Source organism: Dipteris shenzhenensis, chromosome 29 (genome assembly GCF_047967505.1).
Source record: "Dipteris shenzhenensis isolate YYH24624 ecotype China chromosome 29, Dip_SZ_1.0, whole genome shotgun sequence".
Taxonomy (NCBI): Eukaryota; Viridiplantae; Streptophyta; class Polypodiopsida; order Gleicheniales; family Dipteridaceae; genus Dipteris; species Dipteris shenzhenensis.
The window spans coordinates 50,163,519-50,179,188 of NC_141624.1; the positions used below are offsets into that span (position 1 = coordinate 50,163,519).

The 15,670-nt window shown below is 45.4% G+C and overlaps 1 protein-coding gene across 2 annotated transcripts in view; it reads right to left on the reverse strand.

Moving 5' to 3' along the window:
• Positions 1-15,179, reverse strand: part of ATIM (timeless family protein) — a 41,971-nt gene extending 26,792 nt beyond the window's left edge. For both annotated transcript variants that reach the window (XM_087400951.1, XM_087400950.1), the window contains exons 1-2: positions 15,005-15,179; positions 14,665-14,817 (exon numbers count right to left, since the gene is read on the reverse strand). In XM_087400951.1, coding sequence (XP_087257077.1) covers positions 14,665-14,817; positions 15,005-15,104 — 253 coding nt within the window. In that variant the 5' untranslated portion in view covers positions 15,105-15,179. The remainder of the gene's footprint in view (positions 1-14,664; positions 14,818-15,004) is intronic.
• Between the last annotated feature and the right edge of the window lie 491 nt (positions 15,180-15,670).

Genomic DNA, 15,670 nt, shown 5'->3' on the forward strand with positions numbered 1-15,670 from the left:
TCTCCACCTTGCTGTCTGGAAACCAGTCTAGGTGGGCAGCTTCCTGCAAGCTAAGTCTGCAGCACAAGGTACTTCTTTCTCCTCTTGACTATAGGCCCAAAGATAGCCCTGCTGCTGCTCCTTCTGCTGGTGGAATTGCTGCTCCAGATGATGTTGAAATGAGGCCTGAATGGCCTCTTTATATAGGCCCCAAGGCCTGTACCAAAAAACCAACTCAGTCTGTAAAAACCGCCCTTAAAGGGCTCACAAGTCAGGCCTTTTATGGCCCAAACTTCCAGGGCTTTTTTCAAGGCAAATATGCAGGCTATAAAAGGCCTGCCACCTGCCCACTGACAGTCACATTCCTTGCTGCAGATCTGAGCCTGCACTCCCTGCCATGTCTGCGCCTCTGCAAACAGTGCGCCTCCATGTCCTAGATCCTCCGCAATCTGTCCCAGACTGTCTTGCTTCTGCTCCGTACTTTCCTGTTGGGTACTGCCCTAGGTCTCCCTCCCCCATGCTCTCCTCATATGGGGGCTTACAGATGGGGAGGTGACCTTTCCAACAGACAACTCGTGCAAGCTCATAGGCTAAGCATGTTGATGGATTGCTAAGTATTCAAGAGATGATGGGTAATTTAAGTCAGTTGAAGCAACTCATTTTCTTAAAAAAGTGGAAGCTGACAGCTTTTCTAGCTTGTGATTCAAGCAAGCACTCAAAACACTAAGAGGTTTGTAAGGAAAACATTGTCGAATACTTTTAGTTTTGTTGCGAGGGTGGAAAAGTGAGTCGGCAATTCATATGTCGGTTGGCAATCGTGTTAACAATTGAATCATGTATAGTGGGATGCATATGCAATTCCAAACCTCATATTAGTAACCTAGCGACCTCAAAAATAGTTTGTTGGGTTGTTCTACTTGGCTGGTGCCAAATTTAAGTGCTAAGAATACATTGTTAGAGGGAAGCGTAATAGAGGTATGAATCTTTGAATTAGTGACAACAAGGAGCATTCAATGCATATTGAATGGCTTTAATTATGCTATTGAAGAGCTAAGCATATGCCATTGAAAGCAACCACACTAGAGAAGGTCCAAATCTTTCAGCAAGAACTCCACGCAGAATGATGAATAGAGTTCCAATAAATTTCATCTGACGCTTGACAATAAGTACATTATAGCGGCTGTTAGGTCATCTATTTCCGTTACTTTGCAATTTGGTTGGCACTGGTGTTCAACAAATTTGGTTGTGTAAGATATAGAGCACTCTAAATTCAAACCAATGTATCTATTTCATCTACGCCCAAGAATGACTTTTGTTTTTAAATGCCTGCTTGGTCGTGCAAAGCCACAAAAAATAGCATAGAGTATAAATACCAAGGAGATATGGGGTTTTCTTGGAAAAGTAGGGCTAAACAGTTGGTGGAAAGAATCTTGGAATTGTCGTAATCCAAGCAATGTAAGTTTTGGCAGGGTGATCGGTTCAAGAGATTGGTTGATCATGTGATATTTTCACTCGTCAAGGATTACGCATTTACAAAAGGGAGCAGCTGAGCCTCATTATGCTTTATCCTTAGCCGGTTGAAGCAATCCATGTGATATTGTGGTTGCCAGCAACAATAGTACATGGTTCTACATATCAAAGGTCAAGGGATTCTACATATCCAAGAAGCTCTCCTTTTGCTTCATATCATTTAGTTTTGGTTTGCATTATTGCAAAGAGCTCATTTTGTGGATAGTTTCATTCATTGTTCTTAAGTCAAAGGTTGTGCACAGTCTTTTGCGATTCGAAAGTTTGGGTTATAATTCGAATTTCAATTTGAGAAAACAGCAAGGAAAGGGAAAAATGGAGGTAGAGGTAGACGACTCTAATGTGGACCCCGTAGTGTCAAGGGTTCAATCAATATTGCATGTATTGAGCCCATTGGCACTTGAAACCATTGACAATGAAATATTTAGACTTTGAGACTGCCATTCATCAAGCTATGTTGCAACAGTTGTGAGTCACAAGGAGGTCGAAAACTTCTACATGCATTTGCAAATAGCCATCCTAGTAAGGAAAAAGAAAAGGATGTTATGGAACCTGAATCTATCACCATACAAAGTCCCAATTCAAACTACCTAACATTACTACTTATAGGCCAAAAAAATATTCAGGTCACATGAATGATGAAAGACAGAACCCTAGATGCTATTGAGGCATCGAAAGAAGCATTCGCAATTAATGATATGCCATGATGCCCAGGCAAGAAATAGGTGGTACACTAAGTTGAAGACAAATGATGTAGCACCCTCAACTTGGGAATTGGAACTTTGAAAACAATTCTTGACTTCGGATGAAGCATCCACTTGGGATGAGTATATGTACCTAAAGCAGAGAAATCTATTAGTAGCAAATTATAACACTAGATTGTGTGAGGTCTAATGAAGATTCCAGAACCATTACCCAATTTGTTGTAATCGAGATACGTACTCATTTCGAGAGACTCTAACCATAGCCACCTCAATACTCTCTAATAATAATCTGAAGGTGTGGTTGATAGTGGATTGACCTAGGGACCCTCCTTGAGAAGGTATTACTTGAGACTATAGATGAAGGAGTCTTCAAACAAAGGAAAGAGGTTCTAGGCTTACTAGAGCAATGCCTCAAATGGGCCACCTTGCCAAGTCCTACCAATGCTATGTTTGTTTGGGCTTTGGGCCCCTCCAAATCGCCAAAAAAAATGGGAGTGGGATATGACTTATCCCCTCCCATACCGCGCACCACAGCCCCCTCAATCGCAAACCCCTCCGATCACCCTATAGAGGGAGTCTGGACTAGAGTGAAGGACAAGAAAAGCGGCAAGAGAGCAACAAAGAGTCGCAAATGACGAAGGATGAGATCTCACAAGGAGTCCTCTCCATAGAGAAGCAGTCAAACGAGACCTAGCTAATGCACCTTGCCTCCCTTGAGACGACGGAGTCCTTCGATCTTCTTCCCCTAGAGGTGGAGTCGCAAGTTACAACTGAATAGTCCCCGATTCAACTTCTGACTACTATAGCTCCAAGGGTCCCTCCTCCTGCCCCTTCCCTTCACCCCCTCTTGTTGATCCCTCGCTCCCCGTCCCCCTCTGTCTTCACCTCAGCCTTCTTCTCCGGACGTGCATCCCATCTCAACCTCCCCACTGTCCCGGAGTGTCATAACCTCGTCACACGCCCTCCTTCCAAGCCTCATCCTCCTCCCACATTTCCACCCTTGAGTTCCTCTACAACCACAAGTTTCCTTGCCCACAACACCCCCTCCTCCGTTCCCTTTTCCTACCTCTCCTCCATTGCAAACTCTATTTCCCACTTCACTAGGCTCTTCCTCCCCTAGATTGGCATCACAACTTCTCATTTCCTCAAGACTCTAGGCCTTCATTTTAGCTTCCAAGGTGCAAGACCCATGCCACTCCCATGGAAGTTTTGGCACCCAGGGCCCTCAAAATACACAAAGACTACATAAAGGTACCCTCTTGACCTAGAGGTTTTTGGTGGAGTTATGGACAACGCATGGCCTCATCGTCACATTCTAACACAAGGATAGATGACGTTTTGGTTGTGCAATGCTAGTGGTAAGTGGTATTCGCCAATGCACACTCTATTTGGGAGTCTTGGCCTCTTGATGTCTTTGGTCCTCAAGGAGAGATTGCAGCCAATGATGCCTCTTGCATGCCATTGCACAAACCCCTTCCAAACCTCCGACAAGGTCCACTTGCTTAGTAGTGGCCATGCAAGCTTCCAAGTATTGGAAGGCATGTTTGTCAACCCCCCCCCCAATCCTCTTTGTGAGTTGAAGTTGCGCGTCAACAGCCACAATGCTTGACCCTTCGTCAATGGTAGCAGAGAGCCCTTGTTGGGTAGTCAATAAACATCTTGATTCTTCAAAAGCATATGTTCTCTGCCTTGGATACCCGCAGGTAGAATCACCTTCTTCCAAGAAGAGGCCCAAATATATGGTCCCCACTGCCCAGCAATGGAATAGAGTCGATGTGTTTGTATATCCATGCAATAGAACCTTAAGTACTCCTTTGGACTAGCGCCCAATGTGCTCTTGGAGAGCTAGACAAAATCTGCATTGGTGGCGGGGGCATGCAGAGGCGGAGTCCAATGGCATTCTCGCTAGCACGACGATATCAAACCACTCCCACACCACAGAATATCTCAATAAACTACAAAAGGGGCTCTCCTAAAAGGAATGCATTGTTTCATAAGGAGGAGGTCCAACAAGCCATAGCTTAGATATGACTAGTGGAGATGCCCTACTGAAAGAGGGGTGGGCCAAATGGACGGCTGATGCCATTCAAAGAAGTAGTGCAGAGCTCTAGTCTCACATGCTGCAAGTGGAGGCAAACTTTCCAAGACCGAGGGAGACAAAGAGAATACTAGGAATGCGTCGACTTGGGCTCCCTCACGAGAGTAGCATTGCTTAAGCAATAGGTGCCACATGAGGTCTTTACATGATTTGGTCCTACCTCTAGACTAGTCTTCAAACTATGCCAACTGCCCAGTGGTCTGACTGCCAGGTTTGATGGAGCCAAACTTTTGAACAGTATGGAGGGATGCTTGAGTACTGGCCCGGGGCAGAAAATGTAGTGGCTGATGCTCTCAATCCACGAGGCATGGTTACCTCCATCTCCGAAGAACAAAAATCTTTTGTTCCAGCCGTGCGAAACCAATACCACACAGACTTAGATTTTCAGGTTCATTGGTACAAGGTATGCTTGATAACCAGCACGGTGAGTATGCCATACAGTGTGCTGCCCCAATTCCATGCTATCATACTCCACAATACGCATGATTCCATTGTTGCCAAACACCGAGGTGTTCAAGGCACTCTTGAGAAAATTAAGCACAAGTTTTTCTGGCCTCATCTACACAGCGACATCCATGAATATGTCTCGCACTGCCAGACAGCCAAAAAGTTAAAGTATCTCATGGGAACTTGCTAGCTCTTCATCAGGCCCTTGAAATTCCAGATCAGCCATTCGAACAAATCAGCATGGACTTTGCCAAAAGCCTTCCGCAGGCCACTGATTCCAAGAACACCATGTGTCTGACCGTTGTGGATAGGTTCAGCAAGTTTGTTGTGCTCATTCCATGCAAATGTACCATTGATGAACAGCTGGACTTTCCATCTAATATTGGTATCCGATGTGTGGGTATGCCACGTACCATTGTGTCTAATAGGGATTCCAAGTTCAACAATTAATTTTGGAGAGAACTTTTCGACAACTTTGGTACAAAGCTCAGTTTTTCTAGCAGCTTTCATCCTCAATCCAATGGCCAAACAGAAATCTACACCAATTGACCTTTGACTTTCTGAAACATTATGTTGTAGATTCATTGTCCCGATGGGAGCACTTTCTACCCGAATCCTGAATGACATACATTCCACCAGTGTGGGTGGGACTCCCTACGAAGCAGCCTTCGGTAAGAAGTTCAAGTCCTTCTCACCAGGAGTACTGAGAAGGTGTCCCAATATCATACGAGCAGATCATGGAGCCCATAAAAGATTCTATTGCCAAAGCACAGCAAGCCTATCAGATGCAAGTCAACAAACACAGGCAGGATGTGGGTTACAAAGAGGGGCAATGGGTTATCTTTGGATCATGAAGAAGCGGCTTAAGCAAGTTGGGAGGAATGCCCGAAGCTCTCAAATCAAAGCTTTGATCCCTTTCCAATCATCAGGGTTATCAATGATGTGTCCGTGAAGTTACAGCTACCTACGGCATGGACCATGCATCCAATATTCCATGTGTCGTGGCTCAAGCCATATGTGCGTCCTGCACTGACAGGGGTTCCAGATGTGGAGCAGCCTAAGATCGTCGATGACGTAGAGGTGGTCAAGCCTGAACAATTTTTGCTTCATCGCTTCAAAAAGGATACAGGCAACCTTCGGCGTTTGTACGCAATCAACTTCAAGCACAGGGGCTCCCACGAGAGAGCATGGGTCGGAGAGGACTTCTTTACAGATTATCCCCACCTCCTTTTGTAACCAGATTTTACTATCCTAGTCTCTTGTTCAGATCACGGGAGTAGCACCTTGATCTTCCACCCAGCCAAACTGCCAAAGCTTCCCAGCAAGAGAGAGAGAGAGCAATCTCTAAATCACGTAAATCATCAAATTCTCCACTTCTCTCACTAGCCTTGACAGACCCCAAATCCCTAGATAGATCTAGATGCCACATGTCATCCATATAGGGCCTTCCTAATGCAACATTTCACCCCTCTCTTGGGATGCATTTAATTCCTTGCCCCTAGGCACATTCTTTGCACTAGGCCCTTGGTCTCAGATCTATCTAGTCTGGTGCTATCAGCCCTCACCTAGGACCTTGACATTAATCCCTCCCGATCATTTACATAAAGCGTAAACACATATATTACAAAGATAGATCCTATAAGGGAAATGTCGACTGATTCTTCCGAGGTCATGCTACCTCGGCTAGAGCGTAACATTCCTTCCCTCTTCAGACATCAGCGTCCTCGATGATAAAGTCTGGGAACACTCTCCGCAACTGATATACGGATTCCCAGGTAGCTTTGGATAGAGGCTGACCATGCCATGCAACCAACACCGTGGGTATCTTCCGATTTCGTATTTGCATTGTTCCTCGGTCCAGGATTCTTGTTGGTTTGCGCCTTGCAATATCCTCTATCTCCTGAAACAAAACCACACCTTCAATTAGTGAGTCACCAGTATGTAAAAATTTCTTTAAACGTGAAACATGAAAAACCGGGTGCACCTTACACCCCTGTGGCAATTCTAATTTATAGGCTACACTGCCTATTCTTTTCAGAATTAACCACGGCCCACAGTATCGAGGTGATAACTTAGCACACTCTCCTGAAGTCAACGACTTCGAGTGCGAAGGAATTCTGAGAAAAACTTTTTCTCCTTCTTCAAATACTCTTATAGACCGATTTTCATCCGCATACACCTTGGCTCTATCCATAGCCTGGCGGATATTAGCTCTCGCAAGTGCTAGCATCTCCCGCATCTGAACTACAAAGTTCGCGGCACTAGGCACTTTCTGAGGTACTCCAACTATAGTCGGATTGGCTGGTCTATAACCATAGTTCAGTTCAAACGGACTGAACCCAGTAGATGAATGTTTTCTATCATTGTAGGCAAACTCCAACAATGGCAACCACTTGTCCCATGTATGTTGCCTCAATGACACATATGCCCTCAGCATATCCTCTAAAGTCTGGTTGACTCTCTCCGTCTGACCATCCGTCTCAGGATGATCCCCACTACTCATTCCCAACTCAGTCCTTAGTGTCTCAAATACCGCTGTCCAAAAGTGACCGGTAAACCTGACATCTCTGTCTGACACTATGGATCTAGGCAATCCATGCAGACGAAATATATGTCTAATAAACAAATCCGCTACTTGCGGGGCACTAACAGACTCTCTAGTCGGAATGAAGTGAGCCATCTTGGTTAGACGATCAACCACCACAAGGATAGAATTATACCCTCCTTGTGTTGCAGGTAACCCTACAATAAAGTCCATGGAAATGCTCTCCCACTTACTTAGTGGTATTTCCAAGGGCTGTAAAAGTCCGGGTAGCTTTACCCGTTCGGCCTTACTTACTTGACACGAGAAACACCGTGTCACATATTCATGAATATGCTTTTTCATCTTTGGCCAAAAGAAATCTCGCTTCACGAGATCATATGTCTTCTCGACACCTGGATGTCCCGCACACGGGCTATCATGGCATTGTCGAATGACTCTCTGCCTGAGATCATTCTGACCAGGTACTACAACCTTGCCATTTCTAACTAGCATACCATCCCTTATGGTATATCTTGCATAAGTTTGGCCCTTTCTGGATGCCAGGTCATCCTTTTCAGTTTCCCCGGGTTTTAACACATGAGCTTTAGGCCATAAGCTCTGGACAAACTCGTCCACCTTCTGAGTTTCTCTGATCTCGGTCATTAGAGCGCTCTCTAATACCGTGAAACTCAGATTGTGCATAATGCGAGATAACGCATCAGCTACCTTATTGTCTTTTCCTCTTCGGTACCGAATCGTAAGATTAAACTCCTGCATGAGCTCTGCCCACCTAGCTTGGCGGCCCCTCAAGTCAGGCTGTTTACAGAAATGTTTCAGAGTATCATGATCCACATCCACATAAAACTCTGAACCATACAGATAATGCCTCCATGTTTTCAAAGCATGGATAACAGCATACAACTCCAATTCATGAGTTGGCCAATTCCTTTGAGAGGGAGAAAGCTTCTTGCTTTCGAAGGCTACTGGCCTTCCCTCTTGAAGGAGGACTGCTCCTACCGCAATGCCACTTGCATCGGTTTCTAGGAACAACGGTTTCTGGGGATCAACTATTTTTAACACCGGTCCTGAGACCACAGCTTGTTTTATGGTGTTAAAACTTTCCTGTTGATTCTGTCCCCAAATAAAAGGTACTTTATCTGAGGTCAGATCAGTCAATGGCGATACTATTTCGGAATATCCTTTGATATGCCTTCTATAAAACTGGACAAATCCCAAGAATGATCGCAAACGCGGTCAGACTCTGAGGGATTGGCCAAGTTAGTATCGCAGCCACTTTCTTCGGATCCATTTCTACCCCCTGTGGAGTAATTATGAACCCTAGATACTCAAGCCTAACCATACACAGTATAGTTTTCTTTTTATTCACATAAAGACTGGCTTTCCTCAAAGTACTGAACACTATCCTTAAGTGTTCACGATGCTCAGTAATACTTTTACTGAATATCAAGATATCGTCAATAAAATGTACTACGAACTTTCCGATATACGGACGTAGTAAATCGTTCATAAGCATGACGAAGGTCGCTGGAGCATTGGTAAGTCCGAAGGGCATTACCAAAAACTCATAATGACCAAACCTGCTTCTAAAAGCGGTTTTATGCACATCCTCGGCTCTAATCCGGATCTGATGATAGCCGCACTTAAGATCTATCTTGCTGAAAATCACGGCTCCATGTAATGCATCTAGCAAATCATCAATCCGAGCCATCGGATACCTGTGCTTAACAGTGATATTATTCAATGCTCTGTAATCTATACAGAGGCGAAACGTATTATCCTTTTTCCTCTTTAATATCACTGGTGAAGCAAAAGGTGAGAAACTTGGTTGAATCTGCCCCAACTTGAGGTATTCTTCCAGTTGCCTACGCACCTCCGCTTCTTCAGTAAAACTCATTCTATAGGGAGGTCTATTTACAGGTTCTGCCCCCGGGATCAGTTCAATCTTATGCTGAACTTTTCGCTCTGGAGGTAACCCATAAGGTAGTTCATCCCTAAAGCATTCAGAGAACTCCTCTGTTATAAGATCAGCCAGCTTGGCCATCTCATCACTTTGCGTAACATCAGTGCTAGTCGAAGAATCATTCACCGACTCTACCGATGCGGTGCAAAGGTATAAAAACTCTACTTGAGCCTTTCTGATTTCCATTACGGAAACCAACGGTCCCTGAGGTATATCTTTTCCACCTCGCAAGACATAAAGCACATCATTCATCTTGAATTGATATACGTGCTTTTTCCAATCAATGGCTGGATTCTTCCTAGAATGCCACGCCATTCCCAGGGCTATATCCGCATGAGCAAGCTTGGTTATTTCAAAATCAAGCTTCTCAGTATAGTCCTGAATCTGAAGCTCCAACTGGGTAACCCTTTGGTCCCATACTTCAGTTGAACTTCCATCAGCCATCCTGACTGTATACGCATAGTCAGATGGACTTGTCTTTAATTTCAGCCTCTTCACGAGCTTGGAGTTAATCACATTGTGAGTTGACGCTGAGTCAAACAACACAATGACATCATGACTGGCCACTTGCCCTTTCATTTTGATTAACTCCGTATCATTGAAGGCTGTATACCCCGTTGCTGCGGGCTTAGATAGGATGTTATCAGGTGCACTCGTCACTAACTTAGTAACAGACACACAGAACAAACAAGGTACTAACCTCTGAGAAGATCCCGCTAGCTGAATCTGCATCTCTTCCGCTCTGGGACTTCCCTGCATCTCCACGTCGCACTCTGAGATCACCATCTCAGCCATCCGATGATCTTTATTACGTGGACAATCTCTCCACTGATGAGGTTGAAGGCAACCAAAGCATAAGCCTTCTCTCCTCGCTTTTTCCCTTTGTTCCGGGTTCAAGGGAGACTTAGACCAAGCCCGGGCTGCCATTGGAGTTACTTTTCTCTTCACTCCAATGGTGGTACTTGGTTTAGGAGTTTCAGCCGGTCTCGCCTGCTTGGCTTGACCACTCGGCTGCGAACCACTCCCTCTACTAGTCCACTTCTTCTTAAACCCAGATTTCTTCGGATACCCATACTGGGTTCCGACCTGTGCAAACCCACTTGGCTTGTTGCCCTTGGCATCCTCGTAGTTCAGGGCTATAGCTATTGCATCATCTAGCGTGTTCGCGTACTTAGCCCGAACTTCCATTTTTATTCGGTCATTCAATCCAAATATGAAATCTTTCACTTGGATTGATTGAGGCAGGGGTTCGTCAACCTTCATTACACTCTCTCGAAACTTATCAGTGTATTCTGCCACTGATAAATTTCTCTGACGCAGGTTCCTATATTGATCCCAAGCTCGGGATGCCTCGTCAGGAGGTAAGAAGTGTTTCCTGAACTCTCTTTTAAACCCCTCCCAGGTAGTGGATGCTATACCGTCTTTTTGTTGTTTAATCCACCACCGATCCGCAGCCTCACTAAACATATGGGTGGCCTCGCGGATCTTTTTGATGTCATTTCTGATCTCACAAATGGCGAACGCCTCGTCCCATTTGTGTAGCCAGGTCTCAATGACATCGGAGCTACGGTCGTTCATCCGACCAGAATACTTTTCCGGTCTGTAATTAGCAATATTTGGCACTTTAGCCTTCCTAGGCTCGACCGTATGGACACTAGACTCCGGTTCCATTGGAGCCTTTCCCTTCTCCTCTCGAGAAGGTCTGGCAGACATACTCTGTAGTACTCTCCTAAGTTCGGACTGCCCTGCATTGGCTTGTAACTGCTGTGCTAACAACTGTTGCAAGGCATCTTCCAGCAATTCAATCCTGCCAGATAACGTATGAGCTACTGGGCGCGATCCCTGCTGGGTCGGCCGGACTCCTGATTCACCAGGGTCCCTCCTGGAAGCCCCTTCTTCTGCTTCCATTTAGTTCAATAGGTGTTTTGTTTTGGGGTTTTTTTTTTTTTTTTAAACACCCTTAGAACACTGTAATCACAAACTGACACTCTGAACACAATTCCCTATACTAGGGAATTCCTGCAATCTGACATGCACACTAATTACGTATTTGACACAGGCATATATATTCAATCCCGCCTTTCCCTATACTAGGGAAATTTCTGCAAATAACTCAAGTATACAGGCATAGTCTCAAGCACAATCTGTCCTTGTTACAGCATCATATTCTATGCATACTTGTCACTTTTCACGCAAACGGAGCATCAGCAAACCAAATCAGGGAAAAAAACATAGAATTGACAGAAATGACAAAGAGCCTTCCTGGTCTATGAATTCTGATCGAAATTTGTCTGAAGGAACGAATCGAAGACTGGCACGGGTTGAGGTAGCCAAGTATCCCGAAGCCAATCGTCAGCCACCACGCTCCTTTGCTCTTCAAAGATCACCACGTCTCCGTTAAACCCACGAAGGGTGTCGTGATATGTGTCTGCGCTCCACGCCTACACTACGCAACCAGACGCCGTCACATATCCTCGGGTGTCCGTCGTCACGGCACCCCTCTGGTTCGTAGGCCTGTCAATTAGTTACTGGAACCGCAAGTCCTCTCGCAGGCTCTTCAACCCATAGTGCCTTTCAAGACCTCCGCCATAGCCAACGGGCTTCGGAGAAACTCCGAACGCTGAAGAAGCCTGTGCACGACCAGTCTGCGTTCCACTCAGAAATCTCACCGAAGACCGATCAATTCCCTATACTATTCGGTGGTCGAAGACCTTCGTCAACGAACCTCCGTCAGGTCCGGTGATACCAACTGTTTCCGTCAGTGACGATCTCCACCCTAGACTAGGACCTGCGCTGACGATCTACTCTCCAGCTAACCCCTCGAACTGCCTTCGTCAAAAGGGTGCTGCACATCGACGTCACGATCGACGCGTTCCGTAAATCCACCACCTACGGGACCCCAGTCTGAAATCTGTTCATTCGTCGATTCGTAGGGCCCCACGTCCAGCCCATCGACATGCGCTGCCCACAGGTCTACGCTCCACTCCTTTCCCCTACACAACCTAAGCTCTGATACCAAATGTAACCAGATTTTACTATCCTAGTCTCTTGTTCAGATCACGGGAGTAGCACCTTGATCTTCCACCCAGCCAAACTGCCAAAGCTTCCCAGCAAGAGAGAGAGAGAGCAATCTCTAAATCACGTAAATCATCAAATTCTCCACTTCTCTCACTAGCCTTGACAGACCCCAAATCCCTAGATAGATCTAGATGCCACATGTCATCCATATAGGGCCTTCCTAATGCAACATTTCACCCCTCTCTTGGGATGCATTTAATTCCTTGCCCCTAGGCACATTCTTTGCACTAGGCCCTTGGTCTCAGATCTATCTAGTCTGGTGCTATCAGCCCTCACCTAGGACCTTGACATTAATCCCTCCCGATCATTTACATAAAGCGTAAACACATATATTACAAAGATAGATCCTATAAGGGAAATGTCGACTGATTCTTCCGAGGTCATGCTACCTCGGCTAGAGCGTAACACCTTTCAACCTATAAGGAGGTTTTTCACCTACCCTAGTTCTAATCTCAGCAAGGGATGTTATGGGCCCATGGCATTTGTACCATGCCAGGTAGGGACCGGACCTTGGGTCAACTAGGTTGGCTGGCTTGTCAACCAAAAAGACCCTCGGTCAACCAGGTCAACTAGATTGGTCAGGAAGTTTCCAAGGCCCTGGGGACCAACAAACGCAGCCCTCAAAGGCTCCTTTCAGAGCATGTGTTGGAGCTGGAGTTGGGCAGATTCCCCTCAGCTAGCAGATCTCAGATTAGTCCTGGAAGGGTAGCAGCAGATCAGCTCCCCTCTCCGACCCCTAGAATTCTTCAGACTAGGTCCAGGCTCAACACTGGTCGGAAGCAGTAGGGCAGCATTAGAGCCGCCCTCTTTCTCCATCTCTCCAGGAAGGATCAGCTCCTTTCATGCAGCATTATTCTCCATCTTTTGGAGTGGAGGATCAGCTCTTTCCATAGAGTCTTATTTCTCCATCTATTGAAGTGTATGGAGCCCTTTGGGCAGCCGTAAATAAAGAAATATTCTCCTCTTCGGAGGCCCCTACTCCCTTTTGTGTTTATGAGTGCATCTTCTCTCAGTTTCATCTCTAATTCAGCCAACAGTTAGTAGGAGAGAGAGTGAGTTAAGACTTCTCCCTGCTACAAGTGACGACTCAATTCGCCAATGCACAGTATGAATCACATCTTCAACGATCATCTACATGCCCTCCAAGAACGTAAGCGCCTGACCATTGACTGGTCAGTGCTCGCCAATTTTTTGCATTTTTAAAAGATCACTCTCAATGCATTTGCTTTCTACAATTGCCTCGTTGGCCATGCATGAACACACGTCTTACACACACATCTTTCTACAATTGCCTCGTTGGCCATGCATGCACACACGTATTTGTTGCATGTTTAGCTCACTTGTGTATGTGAATAGAAATTTGCTTTACTCAGCCTACCCCACTGTTTCCCACTAGTTCAAATGATGTTTCCAAAACACTTCAAGACCTCTGCATTTCTTGCATGGAAAATTTCGTGCAACTTAGCTTTTGGTGTAGATCCCAGATAGCTGTGACTTAGTCCTATTCAGCAGGTTTGCAAGGAGGCCCAAAGTACTCGGCAAGATGATGAGAGGCTTTGTGGCTTGGCTCACACAGTCCAGTTTCACAATATGGACAAGGTCATTCTCATCGTCAAAGTAGACCCTCAACTTATCACTTTAGATGCAGTCTGGTTCTTTGCACAGACCTCAAGCTCCTACATTGCCTCCCAAGATTCTTAAACTGAGGCTACCTTGCAATCTCAAGAACTCAGGCTCCGCCATGAAACTTTAACTTTCGCTTGAGAAAATGAAATGATTCCACAAACTCTCTCCATTTGTGGAATATCTGAAAAGGATGTGGCCATGAGTTGTCGCCTATAACGTAAGAACCCACTTTAGACTCTGTGAGCTACCGCTTAAAAGAGGATGTACAGCCCCTAATCCAGACCCATCCACACTGCTGACCCACGAATAGGACTGTGCGAAAGGAGACAACCTCGAGCAATCAAAGCCAAAATCAAGGCTCACCAAATGCCTCACGAGAGGAATGGTAGCAAGGAAACCGAAATCTGCGCTTCAAACAAGAACGTGCAGCCTAGAAAGCAGGTGTGAGATGAACAAGCCACTAATGGACTTCCTGCGGAATTGAGGGAATTGAATCTGAAGGGCGAATCCTGTACAAAATGACGGGAGTAGTCCGATCAAAGCCCCGTTTACGTCTGTTGTTTCAGCTAAGGAAAGCGCAAATCTTACCGATTGGAAACCAAAGCTCACAATACAGACGTCTCCATTAATGTCTCAATAGAACTACCAAAACAACATATAAACATCTCGTAAAAACGTAAAACGGCACCGGAACGCGTACTAGCATTGATAACAAGTTCGGGGGCATCACGGTACTGCACGATGATAGGTACAAGATCTTGACCCACTGTGTTCCACTTTCCAAGTTGTTTGAACACAGGTCTGCTTGTCGGGTGGTCTCTGCGTAGAAATCGCTGCAAATTCTTCAAGTTCTCTGTTTCACAGCGGAAACACGGACTTTGTGAACTACGATGACGGTACGATAAAAATCGAGATGAAACGCGACGCAGTTGCGAGGCAGAGAATATCTATCAAGATTGCAGCCAAAGTCGATTGCGTAGAGGAAAAACGATGCGCCATACGAAACACGCTGGATCCACAGAAATGCAGGAGGTGCATACCCAAACAATGGTCGCTCTTGATGTACCAAGCACCAGGCTCTTGAGATACGCAGCCCAGACCTGCGCACACGACGGCGAGACCTTCGACTTCGACTTCCATGCCTGGCAATCGCAACAACAAGAAAGGCAACGGTGGACAGTGGAGAGTGAGAGCATAGGCATATTTGCGTGGCGGGAAAACTGCCTCGGGTCAGGATTAGTAGTAATTGATTGTTCGTGGCATTGTTGCTCATGTCCCTTTCTATGGGTCTACTCATCTAAACAAGATGAACATGATTCATTAGGCCTGCAATTTAGGTGTGTCTTATTGAATGGTCCGACCAATATGTGTAGTGTGTTCCGGTTTTTGTTGAACGAATTTGTCCAGATATGATCCAAGGTTGAACCGTGAATTGTAGTTGGTTGAGTTATTAGTTGTTTCATTTTGTATTTCTCCATGAGTGTTCGTAGTTTTTCCATATTATTACACTTTACTTTGTAGTTGATATTAAAGTCTCCTAAGATGTACGTCGTAATGTCTCTATTGAAACCTTTTAGTATGTGGATTAGAGTTTGTGTTTTTGTTGTGGGAGGCTTATATACATTTACAATGGCTATTTTATGAGTTTTTTTATGGCCAAATATAGTTAGAAGGCATTGCACTCCATTATCGGAATAATATTGTTT